At 37.7% G+C, this 21209-nt stretch overlaps 4 protein-coding genes across 4 annotated transcripts in view; 2 read left to right on the top strand and 2 right to left on the bottom strand.

Moving 5' to 3' along the window:
* Nucleotides 1-16930, bottom strand: part of LOC133522450 (N-sulphoglucosamine sulphohydrolase) — a 32389-nt gene extending 15459 nt beyond the window's left edge. Inside the window, exons 1-2 of the mRNA XM_061857809.1 lie at nt 16805-16930; nt 14383-14512 (exon numbers count right to left, since the gene is read on the bottom strand). Coding sequence (XP_061713793.1) covers nt 14383-14512; nt 16805-16904 — 230 coding nt within the window. The 5' untranslated portion in view covers nt 16905-16930. The remainder of the gene's footprint in view (nt 1-14382; nt 14513-16804) is intronic.
* On the bottom strand, nt 12177-13761 carry LOC133522447 (uncharacterized). The gene is made up of 2 exons (XM_061857803.1): nt 13098-13761; nt 12177-12927 (listed from the first exon to the last, which is right to left on the bottom strand). The coding sequence occupies exons 1-2, from the start codon at nt 13126-13128 to the stop codon at nt 12287-12289; spliced, it is 672 nt and encodes a 223-aa protein (XP_061713787.1). The 5' UTR covers nt 13129-13761; the 3' UTR covers nt 12177-12286.
* Nucleotides 16931-16971: 41 nt separating the features above from the next.
* On the top strand, nt 16972-17975 carry LOC133522451 (phosphomannomutase). The gene has a single exon (XM_061857810.1). The coding sequence runs from the start codon at nt 17093-17095 to the stop codon at nt 17840-17842; it is 750 nt and encodes a 249-aa protein (XP_061713794.1). The 5' UTR covers nt 16972-17092; the 3' UTR covers nt 17843-17975.
* Nucleotides 17976-18108: 133 nt separating this feature from the next.
* Nucleotides 18109-19987, top strand: LOC133522453 (EKC/KEOPS complex subunit Tprkb-like). Its single transcript, XM_061857812.1, has one exon. It carries the CDS (start codon nt 18789-18791, stop codon nt 19326-19328), a length of 540 nt encoding a protein of 179 aa, XP_061713796.1. The 5' UTR covers nt 18109-18788; the 3' UTR covers nt 19329-19987.
* Nucleotides 19988-21209: the final 1222 nt, after the last annotated feature.

Here is a 21209-nt window from a genome sequence, read left to right as displayed (position 1 = left end):
TAGTCTTTTCAAACCCAACATGACAATTGTCATTGTGAAACCATGTTAAAAGGTTGAATCTGCATGATTTTGGTATGTATAATTTTGGCTCACCAGGTTGGACGCAATAATATAGTAAATTATCACGCAGCACATATCTATTTTCATCGAGGTCTCCAGCTAAAACCCTAGCTATTAAATTTTGAGTTTCAGGATCATTTTGTTGAGCAGTATGTAACCAAGATTCCGGCTCCTCGATTAAATTTATATTAAGCACCACACTTGAAGCATCACAGCGCAACGATTTAGAGGATTTATTTGGAGATGCAACTTTCTGGTCATCAGAAATAGGAGTTTGAACAGGATTGCGGCTAAGAAAATCGACATGACCGATGTATTTGCCCTTTTTGTACACTACTTCAAAATCGAAATCTTGCATAAATGTCCACCAACGGGCGACACGAGGTGAAAGATCTTTCTTATTCATAGTTGATTTGATAGAATTACAATCTGTAAAGATTGTAAATTTAATACCCAGAAGATAGACCCGAAAATGTTTCAGTGCATTAAAAATTGCCAAAGTCTCTAAATCGTATGAGCAATACTTAGATTCTGTCGCCGTGGTTCTTTTACTGTAATAAGCAACCACATTCTTGTTATTATTGACTTTCTGTACTAGTATAGCTCCATAACCTATAGAACTCGCATCAGTGTAAAGTTCTGTAGGCAACTTTGGGTCAAATACAGTTAACAGAGGTTTGGTGGACAAGTGTTTTATTATGTAATTCCTCGCCTTATCCTGTTCAAGTCCCCATTCCCATTTTTGGTTAGCTTTGGTAAGTTTTGTAATGCAAGCCGTTTGAGCAGCAAAGTTCGGTATAAATTTGCGAAAATAACTTGCTAAACCCATTAACTGTCGGACTTGCTTAACGTTTCGAGGGGCTGGAGAATTAATTAAAGCTGATACTTTGGTCTTACTTGGTCTTATACCTTCATGCGATATATGTCTACCCAAATACTCTATATTGTCGACAAAGAATTTGCATTTTTGTAGATTTATTGTGAATCCTGCACAACTAAGGGCCTTAATTGTCTCATCTAAGTATTCCAATCCTTCGTTTATGGTTTCAAAAGGAATTAGAATATCGTCCATATACACTAACAGAAATTTTAGGTGCTGAACCGCTTTTGAAATAGCTCTTTGAAACACAGAGGGCCCATTGCAAATACCGAATGGCATTTTTATAAATTCATAATGGCCGCTAGGTGTTACAAAGGCCGTATACTTGATAGATTCTGCCGACACCGGTATTTGGTGAAAACCATTTTTCATGTCAATGGAAATGTAATATTTAGCCTTACCTAACCTGTCAATTTGGTTTTCAATAAGAGGGAGAGGGTATCTGTCTTTTTCCAAATTTTTGTTCAATGCCCGATAATCAATACACAGTCGGTCACTACCGTCCTTTTTCTTAACCAAAATAACAGGACTGGCAAAAGGAGACTCACTTTCTCGAATTATGTTTTTATCCAGAAGCTCCCGAACTATTTGATTTACTTTCTCCCTCTCTATTGGAGCCAATCGATACGGACGATAATGGACTATATTGCTATTTTTCATACGCAAATTTAATTCACCCGTTTGAACATTACCAGTTTCAGCCAAAACAGAAGGATATTTCTGAAAAATGGTTTTTATTTCCTCCTGTAATTTGTCATCCAAATGATCTATCCTTGACGATAGGTCGCGTAAGTCTGATGCTAAGTTGATAGAATTGACTTCAGTTTTGGTTGAAACCGATTTTCTAATTATCCGAGAACCAAAACAATCTGATTCAATTTTAATATCAGGGTACTTAACAGAGTTTCTACCTATTAAAAGGTCATGTGCAATATCGTAATCTCTGGCAACATGAATGTCCAGTTCTAGGCAAACATCATCGAATTTAACGAATACGCTAATAATTGCAAAAATATGTATCTGGTTGGGACCTACACCATTAAGGTATACAGACACTGGTTTAAAATGACATCCTAATTTTCTTGCAACGGATTCCTTTATTAAACTCACTGCTGCTCCCGTATCAATCAAACAATGTAACATATGATCATTAATAAAGCATCGCGTAAGGTTTAGTTCTGCTTCCCTAAAAAATTGACTTCTTTTGCTGGGGCTACCGTGGTTACCGAAGAATTACTAGATTCAGCACGCTGCTTGTGAAAACAAACTGCCTCAGTATGTCCGAGCTTTTTACAGTATGTACAAATTTTTGAGCGAAAGTCTGTAGGCCTAGGAGTCTGTGGAGCTTGGCTTGTTACTTGCATCTGCACCTGCTTGTTTTTAAAACACTCAGTCTGGACATGACCTATTTTATTGCAAGTGAAGCATTTCCTTTCATTATTAAATCTAGATCGCTTAGCTCCACTGGGACCTGGGCCACCGACATCCTTCAAATTATTAGAATCAGTCGTCCTTTTCTTGGTTTTCGCGTATGTTGATAGTAGGGCTATGAGGGCAGATGTAGTAGTTACACCGTTATTAAGAGAAGCCATCCTAATATCAACATCACTTATACCACCGCAAACTATCTCAACCATTTGAGCCTCAGTGAAAGAAATCTTTGTAATTCGCAGTAATCTCAATTTCGCCCTTGCATATTCACTATAGGATTCGGCAGAATCAGAAGAATAAAGAACAGCCCTGCTTAGTCTCTCGGACAAATTTTTCTTTTCAGGATAGGCATTAGTAATATCAATACGAAAATTATTCCAGGATCGGCCTTCTAAAGGTTCCCAGGATTCGAACCATTTTAAGGCAGACCCTTTAAGAGCCTTACCGGCTTTGGCTGCAGTTTTGATGTCACTCCAGTTGAACTCCTTTGCCAGTGCTTCGATGCTGTCGCACCAGCCGGCAGCTCCGCTGTCGCTCCGCTCCGGGTCGAACAACGGCAGCGCAATGTCGTCATCCTTCAGATTGTGCTGTGTTGTGGTGACGGCATCACGAATCGCTTTTAAGAGTTCTTCTAATGATGCAGCACTCATTCTGAAATTTATAGATGAAATATGTAAACGAAGGTCGTATCCTACACTTCTGATGTTAGATTTATTAAGATAAAGCATAAGGTAAAGATTATTTCACCACTAAAAATATATTTTATCTAATTAATTTATATTAATGAAATAGGAACTAAGACGGTAATGCATTAATTAATTAACACCAGCTTGTTAAAGCTGAGAGTAATATATATTTATAGGGACGACTACAAGGTTTAGGATATGAAAAACATAGAAAGGGTAAACATGATTATTATTCAGTATTTAGCTATAAATTAGTGTATTTAAAATAACAAATATAAGTAAAAGTACATTGTAAACTTACTGCATTTGATCGATTACATAATCCGCCTTGTTATCACATCATTCACAAAATGTTAATACTGTATCATTAAATTAGTCAAGTAAGTACGCTGCATAATAATCGCTATAAAATGGTGGCTTATTATTAAGTACTGGCTTCCTTAACGTACATACTTGACATAATTTAAAGCAGTAACAAAAGCGAGCAAATGGCGTAAGGTACCTATATAATATCTCATACAATAATCAGTTGGAATATACGTTACATAGTAATTAGAAACGAATGAAAAATCACGCTTATTATGTCAACAAAGGTTTATATTCACATTAAATATTGTAACGTACATACCATCTGGCGTAAGGTACCTATATAATATCTCATACAATAATCAGTTGGAATATACGTTACATAGTAATTAGAAACGAATTAAAAATCACGCTTATTATGTCAACAAAGGTTTATATTCACATTAAATATTGTAACGTACATACCATCTGACCACAATAAAAAGAAATCACACAAAAAGATTTATAACAGGTCATAAAATCACGAATAATAAAAATATAAAATTGACACTTAACTTGGTTCGTTGTCGTTAGCTTTCCAACTGGGAAGTGACCCACAACTGCCAGACACCCGCTTATATTTGCTTAGATTGTGCCCCTTCCACCCCTTCTTGGTGGGACAAACAAACTACGATATTTCCTGCACATCCGGTTATGATAATAATTAAATATAGCAAATACAATTCATACGAAAATTATTAAATAAATCTTTAGGAATTTAGGAAGGCTAATAATAAATATATTTACATATTTATTATTAGCTTGGACATCATAATAAAATAGTCAGCTAAGATTGCCGCACATCCGGTTAGCGTATTAAATTGAATTTAACAAATGTATTTGCTACATTTAAATTCATTTATTTTAGAATAATTAATGCAAACTAATATAAATTTAATCATGGCTAATTATCACAAATACTTTGTTGTTTACGTTACTTATGTTCTGACAGTTATGGTCACGAAATATAGATGAAGGGTAGTTGTGTTATTTGCTGTTCTTAACTTATTATTTAGAAATACGTATTATCTTAACTAAAGTGAACATTTTTGCAACTGGACGTGAAAATGTAAGTGTGATTGTTCTTTGTAATACGTATCTCACACGTGCATGTTGAACATTAGCGGGGTGATATATCTTGAAATGTTTCTTGAAGAAGTTGAGACGGTTTTCGTAGGTAGACTTTATTTTGTTCAAGTATCCGATACGTGCGTTAATACACTCCATAACACATTCGATATGACTCCATTCCATGTGGTTTATCACCAAGGGGTGTGTGTTCGTCACCGGTTCATTGTCACAGCTGAGTAAAAGTAACGGTACAGGAGAGATACACATCCGAAGACGATCGCACTGAATCAGCTCTGGTGAAACACACATTGGGCTATGAAAGAAGTTTCCAATGACGTCAACTTTTTCCGCAAACATTGCATTCCATTCTTCACAGGTGAGTTCATAATGGCCATTAAAACTGACACAGGTATGTAATCTGATTTTAGCTTGAATAAACTGCAACTTTAAGTATACATGGATATTTGCAATCGGAGCACTTGCACCAGCAGGACAGCGTTTGAGATTGTAGACACTCTTGCTCAGCTCACAGCAACCATCACCAGCACCGGAACAATCAATCGACGGTGTGTAAGAAGGTAAAAAAATGTTTGAATAATTCATTTTTTAAACGTATTTTCAAAGTTCCAAGACACGTTTACAATTGAGGGTGGTCAATGCTCTACTGAATGATTTTACGTGTGGCACTGGTGAGAGCGTTGTACTCAAACAGTGAATCATTGATAATGAGACAGTATGCCGTGGTGTTGGCAGGTACATTCTCTTTAAACTCCATTTCCAATTTAATATCAATAGCACCAGCTCCCGAGTTGAAGCTGTCACACTGTCTGGACGTGTCAATGACTATTAATGGAGAGTGTGTCTTGTAATGAGCATAATTTACTTGAGGGCTGGTATGATCACGGCTGTAGTACGATCGTTGGAAATTGGTAAATGCGTCATATAAGAGCGCATAGTTGTTTGTTTTAAATTCAGCCGAAAAAGGATCGTATGGATAATACTGTGCGTTCAAATACACCCTGCAATTGGTAAGATTACAATGGTCGAATATACTCATATCTTTGGTCTTGTCGTTCCTGCGTGCCGTTTGGAAACCAACAATGAGATAGCGAGGTTTCTCCAGCTGAGTACTAGTCTTGATGCACCAAATATGACGTTCTGAGGAAGGTAGTACGGGATATTCATACAGTTCCCACGTGCGGAACGCTATCTGAACTGGTATGCTGCCCTCAACATACGACATTAAGCGCAGTTTCTCCTTATCAGATACTTTTATGACTGGCATCCTCCATGTGACACGAGTGATTTCAATCTCACCATTTGGAGTCGGCGGTTTCGGTACCGTATTCGGATCAACGGGTGCTAAATCTAAACAGTTTACATCTATACTGGCGCGATTTAATATCAACTCGTGTTTCCCATTCATTATTACCTTCTTGTAGTCCTCGGCGAAACCCAAGAAATGAGATAGTGGTATGGTTAATGTAAACTTGTCATGTATCTTTTCAGCACCGACTTCCCACCCCGCTGTCTGAAGACTATGGTCCATTTCCTTGGTGTATGAGATTAGTCCCTTAATGGTGGATGTGATGCCGCAGTTTCTCGCTCGATCAATCTCCACACCGTTCAATTCATAACGAATGTCTTGAAATAAAAAAGCAGCACCATTGTTGACCAGTAGACAGCCTTTCTCCACAGTGCCTTCCACTAATATTTGACTTTGACTCGGTAGTAGAATTAGATCTTGACGGTTGATACATATGTGGATGTTATCGTTGTTTTTGAAAGAGTCATTATACGGAGTGTATGGGTGAAATTCTATACTTTCTATACTGTCATCGAATAACACCTTCTCACCAATGTTTAAGATAGATGACGAGGACATACTTTGAAACCGATACTCTGTAAAAATGTACTGTTTTCTCTAGTCAATTTCCTTGGTTGTTGTTGTTTTTGTAGTGACTGCCGCTGTCTCTCGTTAATACGACGAGTTGTAGTAGTTCTCTCGACGAGAGCAAGATCTCGACTAGTTGTGAAGGTGTTGTTACCAAGGCTTTTATTGTTATGTATAATCATTTTTTTTTTTTACTTTTTACGAATATGCAAACGAAGTGCAATGCTTTCACCTCGGAAATTTACCGTATTACCGTGCTCGTTTACAATGCGCAATTCAATGTTTTGTATGCGATTGTTACTCTTCTTGACGGGTAGATATATAATATTGGTAGGTTGTTCAATAATTTGGTAGCCGGGCGGGACGTCAGGTGAAAACTCGTGTAAAACATGTGACGGCTTGTTGTTTACGAATGAGCCCTCCACAATATTGCACTCTATTCTTATAGTGTTTGTAATGATTATATTAATTGTTTTATCCGACCAATGTGATGTTTTTGCTTTAAGCTTTTTCGCTGAATAACCAAACAATGACCCTATGCTGTTTGGTTTGTCAAAGCGAATATCATACTTTGGCGAGAATATCATACACTTGGAGGTATTGTTATTTACAAAGATATCCACCAATTTTTCACCATCACCTTTAGCCCTCTTTGTCATTTCCTCGTTCAAGAGGTGTATTATACTGGAGAGCTCGTATGAACCTTCAGGAATTGCGATTACATCATCCCCATAGTGAAACATATTATTGCTCTTATCAACATTAGGAATAGTGTTGAAAGTCTTAAAGTACACGAGAGCACACTCGTAAAAACCATCATTGTCCAATTCTAGAGCCGGTTGAAAGTCTACATTCAACACAGGCTCGTTACCGCTCAGACTTATTGTGAATGATGTCATAGACATGATACTGACGGGTAGACGATTAATGTAAGAATGAAACTACGCATGTAATGCTCATTATATTTATTTAAAACAAACGCTTAGCATTGGTACACAGGAAGGCCAAACATAAGTGTCCACAATTTACAGTATTAAATTTCTGTAATCGATTGTAATTATACTCTACTCGCATGTTGCGCTGTTGTTTGGTACTAGCGGAATCATTTATATAATCAATAAACTCTCGAGGTGGTCTCAAATCACCAAAGCTATCAAAATATAGACAATAATTACCCTTTTTCGCATAGGCACACCAATGTGTACCTTCACCCTGCTGAGAGTCTAAATTGATAATACCAGTTTCATAATAGTGAGGTTTCTTTGGGAGATTATCTCGCATGAAAACACCCCTAAAGTAGGGGATTTTCTCTCTACGTGCAAATCTCACAATGTCCACATCGGTGAGAGCTTGACCAATCGGAGGTAAATCTAATTTCTTGTTTTTTTTTTTTTTCGCCACTTTTGCAGTTGCCGTTACTGTTGCTGCTGCTGCTGCTGCTGCTGCTGCTTCATTAGCCGGTGTAATGTAGAGTCCCATTCCACGTTTATAAGGTGCTAAATATAAACCTCTACCGACAATCTTGCTTTCATTGTTATTATTATTATTTCTATTCCTGACCATTTCATAAATATTTTTAGCAGCAGTGGTAACACCGCCGGCCAAAGTTCCCGTGGCTGCTAAAGCACCCAGTAGCGGTATCAAAGCTGGTAGGAAACCGCCTTTCTTAGGTATTGGAATGACTCGCTGTTTCTGTTGTCCCTTAACAATTTTCCCTTTAACAAAATGTTTAGCAGCTTTTACACCCACTTTTAGTAGTGTATTAGTAGTTGTATCCTTCTTTTTCGCAATGTGTTTTTTTACAGCATCACGACTTGCTTTAATGACTTTAGATATGGGAATCATACCCATACCGTGTTTAACTTTATATTTCATAATCTTATCTACCGCTAACGCGGCAATACGTTCACCAATTGAATTGTTACCACGCCAACGATTTTCAGCAGCTTGGGCCAATCGCAAATCTGCTTGATGACGTCCCTCCAATGTTTTATCACGTGAGTAGGCAATATCGTGTAATTTACAAGCTTCGTCAAGCGGATTCACACCGGGATCGTTGCGAGCCAATCTCTCCTTCAATCTAGTACCGGGACCGCAATAATTGTAACCGGGTATGTGCGCTTCGAATGGTAGATTATTAATTAAATTATTTATAATACCCCCACCGCTACTATGAGATCGCAGTCGTCTAGGTCGTTTGGGATTATGCTTAACACTAACCCCGCCAATGTGTGTTATCATCTCAAGTATCTATACTTGACTGTGTACGTGAGTATAAAGTATGCCTATATATCTATATAATATTTAAACCTTTGAAATTTGATCATGTATGTGTGTATGTGTGAGTATAAAATACATGTCCTAACGATTTGATACATCACAGTGAAATGAAGCTTAAAAAACAAAACACGTCACTGGCTATTAAAGATTGGAGTGTTGTGCTAGATGATAATGTGAAACCAGCAATGACTCGTCGCTCCCTTAAACATGGCTCGTTGCTGGCGAATAACATTAGATGTCTCATCTGTGGACCTTCCAACTGTGGCAAGACAAATGTTCTGTTGTCTCTGCTCTTACATCCGAACGGTGTAAAGTTTCATAATGTTTATCTTTATTCGAAATCATTGAATCAACCTAAATACAAGTTTCTGAGTGACGTTTTAGAGCAAGCGGGTGACATACCGTTTCACACGTACAATGATAAGAGTCAAGTCGTCCCACCGGAGGAAGCTGCGGAGGACAGCGTCATTGTATTTGACGATGTGGCTTTGGAAGATCAAGATGCCATTCGTCAGTACTTTGCAATGGGACGTCATCGTTGGTTAGATTGTTTCTACTTATGCCAGACATATAGTAGGATACCTAAACAGTTGGTACGTGATAATGCCAATCTTATATTGCTATTCAAACAGGACGAGTTGAATTTAAAACATGCCTATGACGATCACGTGAACACCGATATGGGTTGGGAAAAGTTTAAGGAAATTTGTCGCGAGTGTTGGCAGAAAAAGTATACTTTTTTAACAATCGACAAGGAGAGAGACATTAATAAGGGTCGATATCGTAAAAGATTTGACGTTTTCATTATTGTATAAAATTTAGTGTCATCTCCGGTTTATTATCAGTTTTATGTTGTCAGCTACTGAAGAACAACGTCGTTTAATTTATATCCTATCAACATATTAGCATCGGCCGTACCAAAAGCAGCAGCAGCAGAAGCAGCATCAGCACATATACTATAAAATAAAATATGTTTGGTAATAAAAAGTTGAAACGGAAACTCGTAGATTCCATTGAGAGTGTAAAGAGAAAAGTAAAAGCGTTGCGAGCAGATAAAACTTTGCTTGACACTTCGCTAGCTCAAACCTTTGAACCAATTACAAAACCGCTCAATGTTTTAATGACTAAAGCTTTAGAATCTAAAGGTAATAATAATAATGATGACAATGCTAAACCAGCAGTAATGAATAACCCCCAGCTCCCTTTGATAAAGACCTCCACACCATTGTCAAAACATTCACGTAAAAGGAAATATCTGATTAAAACCGAAGAACCCAATAGTAAACTGATTAAGTGGAGTAATAATCTTTTTACAAAAACACAACAGTTTGATGATGCTGCTGATGATGATGATGATGAAGATGATTCTAATGATGATGCTGATAATGATGATGATGATGATGAAAGAAAAACAGAGGGAGATGAAGAGTTTAGCGATGCTGAAGATATGAAGTCGGCTCTTGAATTTGATGAAGGTGGTGGTAGTGGTAATAGTAGTATTGATGATCTACAAAATAAATATATGAAACATCTTTTAAAAACATCAAAAATACCATTTGGTGTTTATCTCAAGGATAATAAAATGCATATTGGTAATAGTCGGGTTAAAATCATTGATGACGTGTTACATATTAAAGATTCACGATTCAACCTAACTCCTGGACTGTTGGAACTTATCTTTAAAAGAATACCAAACAAGAATATAGTTTTGAGAAAAGATGTAGAGGATTACAATAATATTTTAGACATTACAAACGCTCATCGTAGAGGATTCTCGCCAAACGGCCAATTGAGTGGAGATAGAAGTGTAAAATATCAATGTTACATTAAACAACCACAAGAATCAAAGAAACATAAAGAAGGTGGATGTTTGAACTCTGGTAGAAGAGATGTATTAACAACTAAAACTTTTTATCCTAAAACTGATTATATCTATTGGGATGATCCCAACGAACTGGTGAGCCGTTTACAGCTTTTGATAGCATCACAGAATGCTGGCAACACCTCTCATTCGAACGAGATCAATGCAATCGTTGAGGAACTGACTGAGAGCGGTATAATTTTAAAGTAAGAAAACAGACCCTCTTCTGTTAGCTGTTTTTAAACCTGTTCTGAGCTGTTATCTAATAAAACAGACATGTTTTGTAACTAAGCCTCTCCCCCCTTGCTACCTTGTTATAAATACCGATGAGGCCTCCCCCATCGTTCACTTTCACAATGCCTCTTAACAAGTTTGGACAATACTTGGGTAGCGAGTCTACAATCCGTGACGACTTGAAAGTGGAACGAGATTTAGTAAATTTTGAAAATAGACGGGTGGCAGGAATTCATAAATCTTTTCTTAAAACTGATGCTATTTGTAGGGCTGAATTGGATGAACAAGTAGTATTTTTAAACACAAAGCTAAAGGCAAATATTAAAGATATAAAAGATTTACGGGTAAAGGTTGAACAATTATCAGCTAGAATTACTACACAAACACACGCACCACAACCAGCCCAAACACCATCAGCAACGGCAATAGCTCCAGGAAAGCGATTGAAGAAAAATGAGTAAAGCTCAAGTGGTCAACGAGATACACAGGTATGCGAGAAAAACATTTCCACGTCGTCGATTCATTCAGAGGGGGCTCGATGACACATGGCAGATTGATCTAATTGATATGCAAAAGTACTCCAAGGATAATAACAACTACAAGTACATTCTAGTGTGTATCGATACCTTTTCCAAATACGCTTGGATGCAACCGCTAAAGTCTAAGAGCGCTGAAGATGTTACAAAGGCAATGAGCAGAATTTTGAGTGAAAACGGGAGAAAGCCCAAGAATATTCAATCAGATGATGGAAAAGAGTTTTTCAATGTCAAATTTAAATCGCTCATGAAACATCATCATATCAATCACTACTCTACCTATAGTGTCATGAAAGCTTCCATAGTGGAAAGGCTAATTAGAACCTTAAAACATTGGATTTGGAAACAATTTAGCATGAATGGTTCCTACAAATGGATACAGCTGACAAGTGAAGTGGAACAATATTACAATAACAAACTGCATCGTACTATCGGTATGGCACCGGCGAGTGTGAATAAAAACAACTCTAAACAGTTGTTACATAAAGTCTACAATCACATTAAAGTCAAACCACGTGCCAAGTTCAAGGTCGGTCAACATGTGAGAATTAGTAAATATAAATCCACTTTCGCCAAAGGCTACACCGGCAATTGGACTACGGAAATATTTACAATAACTAAAGTGCAAACTACTAATCCAGTGACCTATTTACTTCAAGACGCTAATCACCAACCCATCTCTGGATGTTTTTATGAACAAGAGTTGCAGAAAACTAAACACAATGACATTTATCTAGTGGAAAAAGTTTTAAAGCGTCGTGGAAATAAAGTGTATGTAAAATGGCTTGGCTTAAATGAAAAAAGTTGGATAGAAAAAGATAACATTGTGTAACTATTTTACTCAATAAATATTCATTTACTCCAAATCAATGAGGTTTCACTCAATAAAACATTCCTATATTCAGTAATATGAATTTATTATTAATACGTGTACATTAAAACATTTACATTCGCAGCGAGCTAACAATTTAAAATTAAACAATGACAAGGAATAAATGCATCATCACCTTAATATGTACGAGCATTCTTACATTTAGGTTCACATTCATAATCACCGGAAGCTATTATGTTTGGACCTAGCACACAAAATATTACATTGATTAAATAATTAAAAGATTTAGTATTGAACACCACGCGTGAAAATAGTTCCGCTGTAACGCCACCTAATAACGCAATCCAGTCTTGATAGTTGATTTGAGCATCTCCCACTATCTCTTCTACGTCATCGTTTAAATCGTCCCACATTACAATTAACAGGTAAATATGACAATCGTCATGGTGACCTTCGATATACAATCGTTTTAACAATCTCGCTACTTCCGCTCTAAATGTGTGAAATGGCATGGGGAGGCGCCATCTATTAATCAGAGTATTGTTCTGGAACGCTTTTATCCACTTGCTTTTACATCCTTGATAAAAAGATTTCATTTCATCGCTCGTATCGCTCTCAGAAGCGCTCTCTAGGCAGTTTGTTTTTCCCTTGTCCCCATCGTCTTGTTTTAACAGTGCCTTTGCTGTTGCCATCGGTTGTGGTCCGGGTGACGATTGCGAAGTGGAGCTGCTACAGCCACCGTCACAGCCGCCGCCGCCGCTTGTGGTGGTGGACAACCAGCACTGGCAGCACCAAGTGGTGATGGTATTGTTGTCGGCTGGGGAAAATATAATAAAAATATTGTTATTATTTATATTAAAAGTCAGCAAGTGTTCCTAATTGAGAACATAGGGGATAGGTCGAAAGTGATAGATTATTTAAACTACAAAGACAGAACAGAGGTGAAATACTCAAATGTTAATGTGAGTATAATACAACTATACTTACATTTGGTATGTGATGAAGCTTGCGGATCCATGATTTCAACGCAATATTCGTTGTGACACTGTAGTGGGAATATGGTTCAACATGCTCTTTTATAGCAGAAAAATTCAGTTGAGGGGTGGGGTGTAGACGGGCGGGCGGGGCGCATGTGGTAAAGAAACGTGTGAAACGGTTCTCATGAACTATATGAAAAGAGGAAAAGATTTGTTTGTTAAGTTATCGTACAGGAAACGAAACTACATTATTTTGTAATAATTAAAATATAAATATATGTACTTACCTCAACTTTCGGTGCAAACTGAACCATCTTTGTCGAGCGAGGTCAAATGTAGTCATTTACATTATTGCTCAACGAGCTATAGGAAATTGGCATCGATACATGCGAATTTCACATAACGCCTAGTCTCACTACGATTGCATGTATAGTCGAGAAATTAGGACCAGTTTCACCGTGACGGGGTGGCCTAGGGGTTCATGACGTTAACTGGCTAAAGACGCCCCGGTTAGCTAAAGACGCTGGTTCGAATCCGACCTTCGCCACTGGAGGCCACCTCGTCACTTTTTGTTTGTCGTACACGTACAAAGTGGTGCCATCTATTTTAGCGAAGTTTTCCCTCGGGAGATAAATACCTTAAACATAGAAAGTAGCGCCAACTGGCGAGGATATATGCACAACTACCAAGGGGCGCAGGGCCAGGGGCAGCGGCGGGGAGGGGGCGGGGGAGGGCGGGGAGGCGGCGGGGAAGGGGGCTAGTGGCGCCATCTAACGGATCTTTGCCGAACTACCAAGTGGCGCAGGCCAGGGGCAGCGGCGGGGAGGGGGCGGGGGGGGGGGGGGGGGGGGGAGGCGGCGGGGGGGAAGGTGGGGGGGGGTGAGGGGGGGGGGTGGGGGTGAGGGGGGAGGGGGGAGGGGGAGAGGGGGTGAGGGGTGAGGGGTAGGGGGAGGGGGTGAGGGGTGAGGGGGGGGGGGTGAGGGGGGGGGAAAGATAAATACCTAAAGTGAGCTGGAATCGGCATATCCTCCCTACTATTGGCATAGGCAAATAAGTACCTAAACCTTGAGTGCTCACTCCATACAGAAATAAAAACCTATTTATATAAAGTTTTAGCCGAGCTTTGCGAAACACTTATAAGATTTAGGTAAGTTTTAAGAAAGTTAATTATTAGCAATACGTTGTACCATTCCCACTATACAACTTAATATTATTATGTAAGAAAACTCATGTATGGAATGGAGTGAACACTCTTCGCTTACGTATTTCTCTAATGTCTCTATGCTAGTATTCACCTGGGCGAGCAACTGCTAACAGAAGTGAAGGCGTTGTTAAATATGACGCTGCGGCGCGCCAATGCGTCGATGTTTGGCGTCTGGCAGATTTTGTTGTTGTACGCGCCCAGCTCGAAACCGCCATCGTCCGCTGAAGTTACGTAAAACATCATTTTTTTAAATTTGCCCTCCTCAACATCCTGTTTATTATCAATGTAGAGTTTGTTCGGAAAGAGAAGAGTTTCACGACATACATTTCACGACTCTTGTCTTTCCCTTTCCGCACAGACTCTATATATTATAAAATTTATAAATGTCGAAGATTCTTTGATTCTTAACAAGAACAGGAGAGTAATCATATTTTTTAGAGCTCCGCACAAAACTGTTGCTCTTATTTTTCCTATAATCTGTAAAAATGTCGCATATTATTGTTTAAAAAGTAAGTGATGGTGGAAATATTTCGCGTAGGGGTACAAAATGTAGAAGCTACTCTTTGACTCATTTAAAAATCCACTTTGGATATATGCGTCAAAAAGTAGAGAATATATATGTTTATCGTGTTATACTTATATTATTAATATTACTAAGCACAAAGTAACTCTGTTTGCTGATGATTGTTCCGTTGTTGTTTGCTGCAAAGACCCTGCTACTTACGAATTTGAAGTAAATACTGTTTTCCATGATATCAATGTTTGGCTAAATAATAATAAGTTAAGAGTTAATTTAAATAAAACAAACTATATGGAGTTTCATGCTCCTCAGGGTAACCCCACAAATATTGAGATTATGTATAAAGATGTAAAGATACATAGCGTAACATCTTTGCGATTTTTAGGCGTTATGATAGATTGTCATAATAGTTGGGAAGTCCACATTGAACACATAGTTAAGAAATTAACCAGGTTTATCTTTGCTCTACGTAGATTGAGGAATATCGCTTCCAGGCAAGCAGCGGTATCGGCATTTCATGGCCATATAATGTCCAACCTCCGCTATGGCATCATCTTATGGGGCAATTGCAAAGACATTGACAGAGTTTTCAAGCTGCAAAAAAAAATGTGTAAGGGCCATCTGTAGCGCCCGAAGTAGAGACACATGCCTGCCATTGTTTAAAGAATTACAAATACTAACGGTCCCTTCTTTATATGTATATGAAATCTGTCTTTATGTGAAAAAAAATCTACACAAGTTTAAAATACAAAAAAGCAATCCGAGAATAACATCCAAACTCTATGGTTTTAATTTGTGCTATCCCATTGATCACAAAACAGCTTACTTTAGAAAGAGTGTATTTTATATGTCTATTCACACATTTAACCACTTGCCTAATGAAATTAAAATACTTGAACTACCTGAATTCGGATGTAAACTTTATAAATGGTGCTTAGACAAAAGCTTACTATAAGATAAGTGACCACTTTATGCCGTCGAGTTAGTACGACATATTATTTGTTAATTTACCTATTGACACAGTACCAATAATTTTATTCGCATCACATGTAATATTTGTATAATTATTTAGCTGTAAGATTAGTTTTAATATTAACATTGTACGCCGCATCGCGGTTGATTTTGATGATTCTACCCTAACATAATTTTAAGATTATTGTAACTCACAATATGACAATTTCAATTTCAATTACTGCTATATATATTCAAGGTACCCGTGAGCATTGTGAGAGATTTTGACGGTGCATTCCTGGTAATATTTAGAAACTAAAATGTCATATAATTTTTTTTGGATTAGGCCTAGTTTCAGATACCTATAATTAAATGTTTTTCGAAATCATTCTTTCGCCATAAGTCGGTACAAAATACATTTTTGACTGCCGTATTGCCACTTTGAGGTCTAGTCTGGACATACCTATTGATTGACATCGAAAAATTCAAAAAATGTATTCGAGAGGCTACCCCTAAATAAATAAAAAACTTTTAAGTTAATTTTAGGTTATGAGTTTATCAATAAAAATTATGTCTTATGTACAGGAGTGTTCAAAAAAAGGGGGAAAAAACAAAAAAAATATTTTTTGTCGAATTTCACAAAAAGTCATAAGTATAATATTTTTGCTTCTGTTGCCATCAGGAATGCACCGTTAAATCTCTCGCAATGCTCACGGGCACCGTGTATATATTCTCATCATGCTAGCCCTACAGTTTAGTTCGAAGGGCTGTTTGCTTTTGTTTGTACTTTGTACAGAATCTAAGCTTCCATCTTAAAAGTTAAGAATGTTCAGCCGTTTATTTACTTTAATACGCTCAGTCTATTATACTTTTAATTTATTTTTCGATGTATTTGCATTAGTTCAAAAGAAACATATTTTATTATTGTTATTGTGCAGTGACACGTAAAATGAAACGGAACCGAACTGTCAAAATGATTCTACTGTACCATGGATTGATACAAATATTGCGAAATCAACAAATGAACGCTGACAAAACTTACCAAGCAGTATAAGAACGTTGCGTTGTTTACTTGATAACACGGTTTCTGTGACTGATAGCCACATTAACAACGCGTACGCGACGGCCGACGTGCTGCCCATATCGCCGCCTGACGTGTCGAACTGAAGTGTAGTGTTGGCAACTCGGCACCGGGACCGCGCCTCGCCGCTCGCCCTCACCCGCAGTCGGCAACCTGACCTACTTATTGACCGGTTTGTTTTGCCTCCAAAATTTGAAAGAAAAATACCACGACTACTATTTTCATGCTCAAATCTGACTTCAATACGCAATGTCGGGACGAAAAAACGTGCTATGCTTATTCGACGTAGACGGAACGCTCACAAAACCGCGGCAAAGTATCTCGGAAGATCTGTTATCATTCCTCCTGAGCAAAGTGAAGCCACACGCGCGCGTAGGACTGGTGAGTGGCTCAGATTACTCCAAAATTCTGGAGCAGATGAATGGAGAGCGTAATATGTCTCAGTTCGATTACGTGTTCTGCGAAAATGGCCTAATGTACTTTAAAAATGGTGAGCTGCAAAGTAAACAAAGCATTTTGAACCATGTTGGTGAGCAAAAGTTGCAGAAACTGATCAATTTCGCATTAGGATACATGTCTAAGATAGAATTGCCAGTTAAAAGAGGTAACTTTGTTGAGTTCCGGACGGGTTTGATTAATTTTTGTCCTGTGGGCAGGTCCTGTAGTCAGCAGGAGCGGGAGCAGTTTGCTGCGTATGATGCAGAGCATAAGGTCAGAGAGCAATTTGTGCAAGCATTGCAGAGAGAATTTGATGATTACAATCTAACATTTGCCATGGGGGGGCAGATAAGCATAGATGTGTATCCTAACGGCTGGGACAAGACCTACTGCCTCAACCATGTAGTGGATGCAGGCTTGGATGAGATCCACTTCTTCGGAGACAAGACTGACCCAGGCGGCAATGACCATGAGATCTACTGTGATGGCAGGACTATTGGGCACAAAGTGACCTCTCCCGAGGATACCAGAGAGCAACTTGCTGCGTGCCTTAGCATTTGATGGCGATTATATTGTAGACATGGGGTACCAATGTGATTTAGAAAACAAGTGTATTTATATGTATAGTACAGGTGCAACTAAATTAAGGTTTCCTCTTTTGTGAAACATTATCTGCAATACAATTTAAACTATATTTTTTCATGAAGTTTTTTTATATAATATTAACTAAATCATATTAGGTAAACCTGTACTAAACATAATTTTAAAATCGGTTCAGAAATGACGGAGTCATGGAGTAACAAAAATAAAAAACATACACCCGAATTGATAACCTTCTCCTTTTGAAATCTTGAAGTCCGTTAAAAAGAGTAATATAATGTATAATATCCTGCAACCTATAATAGTACATTACGATACAAGTGCGAAAAATAGGAAATTCGACACGAGTTGCGAATTGCCTATTCGCACATGTATCGTACAACGTTTTACAGTACATATGGCCCTTTAAATGTTCGACACAGTAACATAATATGCTACTTCTCGCACTAGTGCTATAAAGTAGCCCCATATGTACTGTAAAATATATAAGGCAAAAAATGTATAAGGTGCATTTTGATATGGAAAACGACATGTTTTGGTGAATACAGGAATTCAAAGAGCTATTAATATTGAATTCTGCTAGTTAGACCAAGCTAAGTCGGCAGCGATTTTAATAGCCCAGGTGGTGCAAGTGTTATTTTAAACGTTAAATTTTTATGAAATTATGACGCCTTAATAACATTGCACCGCCTGGCCTGTCAAAATCGCTGCCAACTTAGCTTGGTCTTTTTTTCAGTGCAGTCAAACATTAGTTTACTAATTTCAGAACGTGTCGGAGCTGTCACTTCCTTAGTTCTGTCACTTTGACAGTTGTAATTGTCAATTTCTCGTGTTGATTCGAAGTATTTCTTTCTGTTTTGTACTTGGACATAATAAATATTCAAACTAACAAAGTTATACCAAGAAAATGCCTTCCGATTCTTATACTTGTGACCTTGATCCAGAGACGAATAGTACTCTTAAAATGTACCTTTTTAAGAACGTTGAGAATGTGGAGGAAATCCGAAACAATATTATCAAAGGCGAGTGGAACTGCGCTGTGATCAAGCCCAGCTTGATACTGGACCCTTTCCAAGTGGTAGCCGCGGCGAATCGCGCCGCTGTGTCGGCGAAACTTGGCTCCATGGTCACGAGAACAGTCTATGCCGAGATTCTATACAATTTGTCTTTAACCAAGAACATTTCTCAGAGTTTAAGCAAGTTTGGAGTTGAGAAAGACCCGAATATGCTCGTCTGTTTCATCACATCTGTAGATAAAGATGAGAGCAATAATATTGTACCTCTAATAAAGGGAGAAATATGTCCAATGTCAGAGCTCACAGAGTTTACAAATTTGAAAGACTTGAAAAGTGTGTACAAGCTAAATAAGGTTGATTGTAAGAGTAATAACGATTTGTTGGACATTGTTGTGAGTAGGATGGTTACCAAAAACTTTGTGTCACATTAAAATAATCCCTAAATAGTTGTGTTTTAATGCAATGAATTCTTTGCTAGGAGTTTATGAAAACTTGTCATAACTCACATATTATTGTAGATAAATATAGATATACACTGTGGGCAATTAAACGCAACAGATTTTATCCATGCATTCCTGAGGTCATAAGGAGCAAAAAATATGAGTTTTGGCCAAATTCACATTTTTTTTTATTTATTACCTTTGTGAAAAAAGATCACTACAATGAATAAGTAAAGTTTTTGTTCATTTACAGATAAATTTGCGAGTTTCCTTTAAAACTTCAATGTTGTCAGTAGGTATGTCTAAACCAAGTCACACGGTGGCAACATCACAGCTAAAAAGGTGTTTTTCACTGAGTTATTACAGAAACAAATTTTCTTTCACAAGAATTGTCATTATCTCTAAAACAAGATCGATTTCAGGAAACTTTGTATGACACTAAGTCACTAAATGCGGGCAAGAATACACCTTTAAAATCTGTCAGGTTTAATTGGCCCATGGTGTATAATATGTACAGGAAAGAGGGAGTTTTAAAACAACGCAATTTATGTACCATGTTTTATTTCAACAACAACAACTTTAATTGTATAATGTACAATTAAATTACACAATTTGTAAAAGCCACTAATTAAATCAACTTTACAAATGCATACATTATCATTTGACCGTCAGCTCCATTTGTTCCCGCGGGTGCCGGCTCCTATGTCTAGTATATTAACATAATCTGCTGTATGGCCACAAATTTCATTTATTCATCATGTTAAAATGTTCTACATTTTGTTCAATCAACAGAATCACAAACAACGTATAATAGATGTGCACAATTAAAACAAGAATTTTTTGTATAACCCTTACACCTGTCTGATGAGTGAGGGTTGTTTACAGTTAAATGTCAATTGTAATATTTTACTACAATTCATAATAAATTAGCAATTCTCAATTTTCCGAGTGAGAAGGGTTAAACAAATTGTTAAATTACAATTCTTTCTTAGAAAATGTATAGCACTGTCTCGGCACCACCTAGATATCTTAATCATCTGACAACACAAATTCTTGTTAAAATCCGTATGGGATATTCCAATAGCCGGGTCCACACAGAGCGAGCATACGGGCGAGGCAATTTCCTCACGCACAAACTGGCGCGCTCGGGCGAGGAAAACAAACGCACGCGCCGAGGCACGTCTACACTGGCCGGTTTGTGCGTGAGGAAATTGCCTCGCCCGTATGCTCGCTCTGTGAGGACCCGGCTAATATTGAAGGGTCGCACAAACCTAGCCACCACACAATATAAGCTACACTCTCATTTTAAAGAAACATCCAGAAATAAATAACATGGAATTCCACAAGAACATTCAAGTAACATAATATATATCTATATCTGGTACTATTACTTTTCTTCGCTTGAAATTGAAATACAATAAAAATTAGAGTGACTAGTTTTACATACAAAAAAATCACTCACTCTATTTTCAACAGTTTACGAACCAGACAAGACAATATCATACATAAGTGTTCTTGCCAAGTTTCATGTACTGTAAGCATGTTGTTTTAAAATGGGAGTTTTTATGGAAGTGGCTCTATGCGGCAGGTTCTTGTCTCTTCATTTGGAAATTGCTTCTAATTCTATTATAGTCCATTTGTCTGAGACTGGATGTAAAGCTTGACCAGTAATATATGATCACGATCACGCGCCATATTGCGGAATTTCATTGGAACTAATTTTTTCATACTTAACAGAACAACAGCACAGTCTCTTGACAATGATCATATATTTAAGGCCGGGCTTTAGCTAATTATAAATTTCATTTATCAATATAATTAAATGCTCATTTTATCACTTAAACCTAGCGGCCACCAGTACAAACTTATAAA

The sequence above is a fragment of the Cydia pomonella genome, chromosome 10 (assembly GCF_033807575.1).
Source record: "Cydia pomonella isolate Wapato2018A chromosome 10, ilCydPomo1, whole genome shotgun sequence".
In the NCBI taxonomy this organism is placed as follows: domain Eukaryota; kingdom Metazoa; phylum Arthropoda; class Insecta; order Lepidoptera; family Tortricidae; genus Cydia; species Cydia pomonella.
The sequence above is the reverse complement of the archived record's forward strand: the minus strand, read 5'-3'. Positions and strand labels throughout refer to the sequence as shown.